Source organism: Psammomys obesus, unplaced genomic scaffold (assembly GCF_907164565.1).
Source record: "Psammomys obesus unplaced genomic scaffold, mPsaObe1.curated_primary_1811, whole genome shotgun sequence".
NCBI classification, from domain to species: Eukaryota; Metazoa; Chordata; class Mammalia; order Rodentia; family Muridae; genus Psammomys; species Psammomys obesus.
Window position 1 is genome coordinate 8936220 of NW_026592666.1, and position 1938 is coordinate 8938157.

Sequence of the window (1938 nt, forward strand, 5' to 3'; positions counted from 1 at the left end):
ACGGCCTGCTCAAGTCCCCGGCGGCCGCCGCGGCCGCCCCGCTCGGGGGCGGCGGCGGGGGCGGCGGCGGCGGCGGCTTCCAGCACTGGGGCGGCATGCCGTGCCCCTGCAGCATGTGCCAGGTGCCGCCTCCGCACCACCACGTGTCGGCCATGGGCGCCGGCAGCCTGCCGCGCCTCACCTCCGACGCCAAGTGAGCCGGCCGGAGGGCCGAGGGCTGCGGAGCAGCTAGGACAGGCCCGCGCCGCTCGGCGGCTCTGCTGCCCGCGGGGAGCTGAACCGTGGGCCTGGGGGGGTCCGGGGAGCCCGGCGTCTGGGAGCGGAGGGGCCTTTGGAGCAGTGGGGAAGGGCGCCCTCGCTCCAGAACCCGGTCGACCCCGGCGGGACGCTGAGACCGTACCAACCCGCCCCCTCCGTCGCCGGGACTTCTCCCTGCGCCCGCAGGAAGAGTCTACAGACTGACTTTTCCGTGAGCCCCGTCGACTCCCGGTCTCGCCTTAGGCAGAGCCCCGGGCGGTGAGGAGCGACGGCCTCGTGCCCGCAGGCGCACCCCGGCCCGGGCCAGGGCATCAGGCTGGCGTGGGCACCCGGAGCACCTGGGGTCGCTCATTTCCTTCACTGCGACACCCGTGTGGCCTCAGAGGTGTGGCCTTCCCCCTGTTGATTCGCGGTTTGCTAACAACTCTGCGAGTGTCCCGTTCAGGCCACCGAGCACGCTTTACAGACGCTCAGAATAGAAGCACTTGTGGAAAGATCCCAAACTACCGACATGGGGCGGGATGCTTCTCAGATCTTTTTTTTAAATAGAACCGCCAACCCCAGCCCTGTCTAAGCACAAGGTAATTTGGTTTCTTAGCCGATTGGGGACAGCTTTGGTGCCTGAGGGATTGGCAGAACATCAAAAAACTTGATGGGAAGTATAGTTTGAGTTATTTGGGAGGGGGGTCTGTTTTTTAATACTGTGTGTGTAAATATAATATCAATGAAGTGCGCGAGGCTGCGCTCTTTGTTCACGTGACTGCCAGCCCCTCCCGATAAGCCGTCTGTGTCGTCGACCCCCCCCCCCTCCCCGCCGTGTTAACACAAGTGGCGAACTCCTTCGGCGCTCCCGGCGCGACCTGCTTCACCACGCCGGCCTCCCACGCCGGCCTCGAACACCCCACCTCTCCCGCGCCGCTCCTGCAGAGTCTGTCTATCGCCTGTTTTATTTTTGTAAAGAAAAAGAAGTGCTAAATAATATTTATTACTTGTTTGGTTGCATAAAACGAAACAAATGATGGAGTGCTGAGATTTTAAATAAAATTTAAAGTCAGCCGGCTGTTTTCGGGCTGTGTGAGGGGGTCGCGGGGAGGGACGCGGAGACGCTGGGGACAGGGGGTCCTCTGGGACGGATTTGTGGCTGGTTTGCTGGCTTCGCCTGGTAAGCTAAGAAAGGAAGGGATTTTTACCACCTCCCCCGCCCTGGAACATGCGTTCTTTAAAAGGGCACTCATGGATCACAGCTTTCCTGTGCTTTCAAATTTCTCCCACCCACCTGGAAACTCCTCTTCCCTTCGTTTGAAAGTTGAGCTACTTCAGGAATAAATTTTCTTTCCGGAAGTGGGGGAACTCTGGGCCTCCAGGTCCGGGGACCGAGCCTCTGCCGAGGTTCTGGGAGCTCCGACAATACCCTCTTCAGCCACGGTTTTATTTCTTCCGGTGCTCAAGGGCGTTCGCCGGCCTCCACTCGCCAGTTTCTTGGCTTCAGCCGCGAGCCCAGCTCTTGGGGCGTTTTGTGCAAAGCTCTTTGATGAGGACTCACTAACCCTTCAGTCCTTTCTCCACACTTGCTTTCCTGAAGTGCGGCCGCCGGGAACCTCACTGGCCTTAGGGCTGCGTCCCGGGAGCCTGTGGACCTTCCCGGAAGACCAGGGCTGTCTTCTCACGCACTCTGCCTTT

At 60.8% G+C, this 1938-nt stretch overlaps 1 protein-coding gene across 1 annotated transcript in view; it reads left to right on the forward strand.

Moving 5' to 3' along the window:
• The window catches only part of Olig2 (oligodendrocyte transcription factor 2), a 2164-nt gene extending 1967 nt beyond the window's left edge, over positions 1-197 (forward strand). The window contains exon 3 of the mRNA XM_055614843.1: positions 15-197. Within this exon, the coding sequence (XP_055470818.1) occupies positions 15-197 (183 nt within the window). The remainder of the gene's footprint in view (positions 1-14) is intronic.
• The last annotated feature ends 1741 nt before the right edge of the window (positions 198-1938 follow it).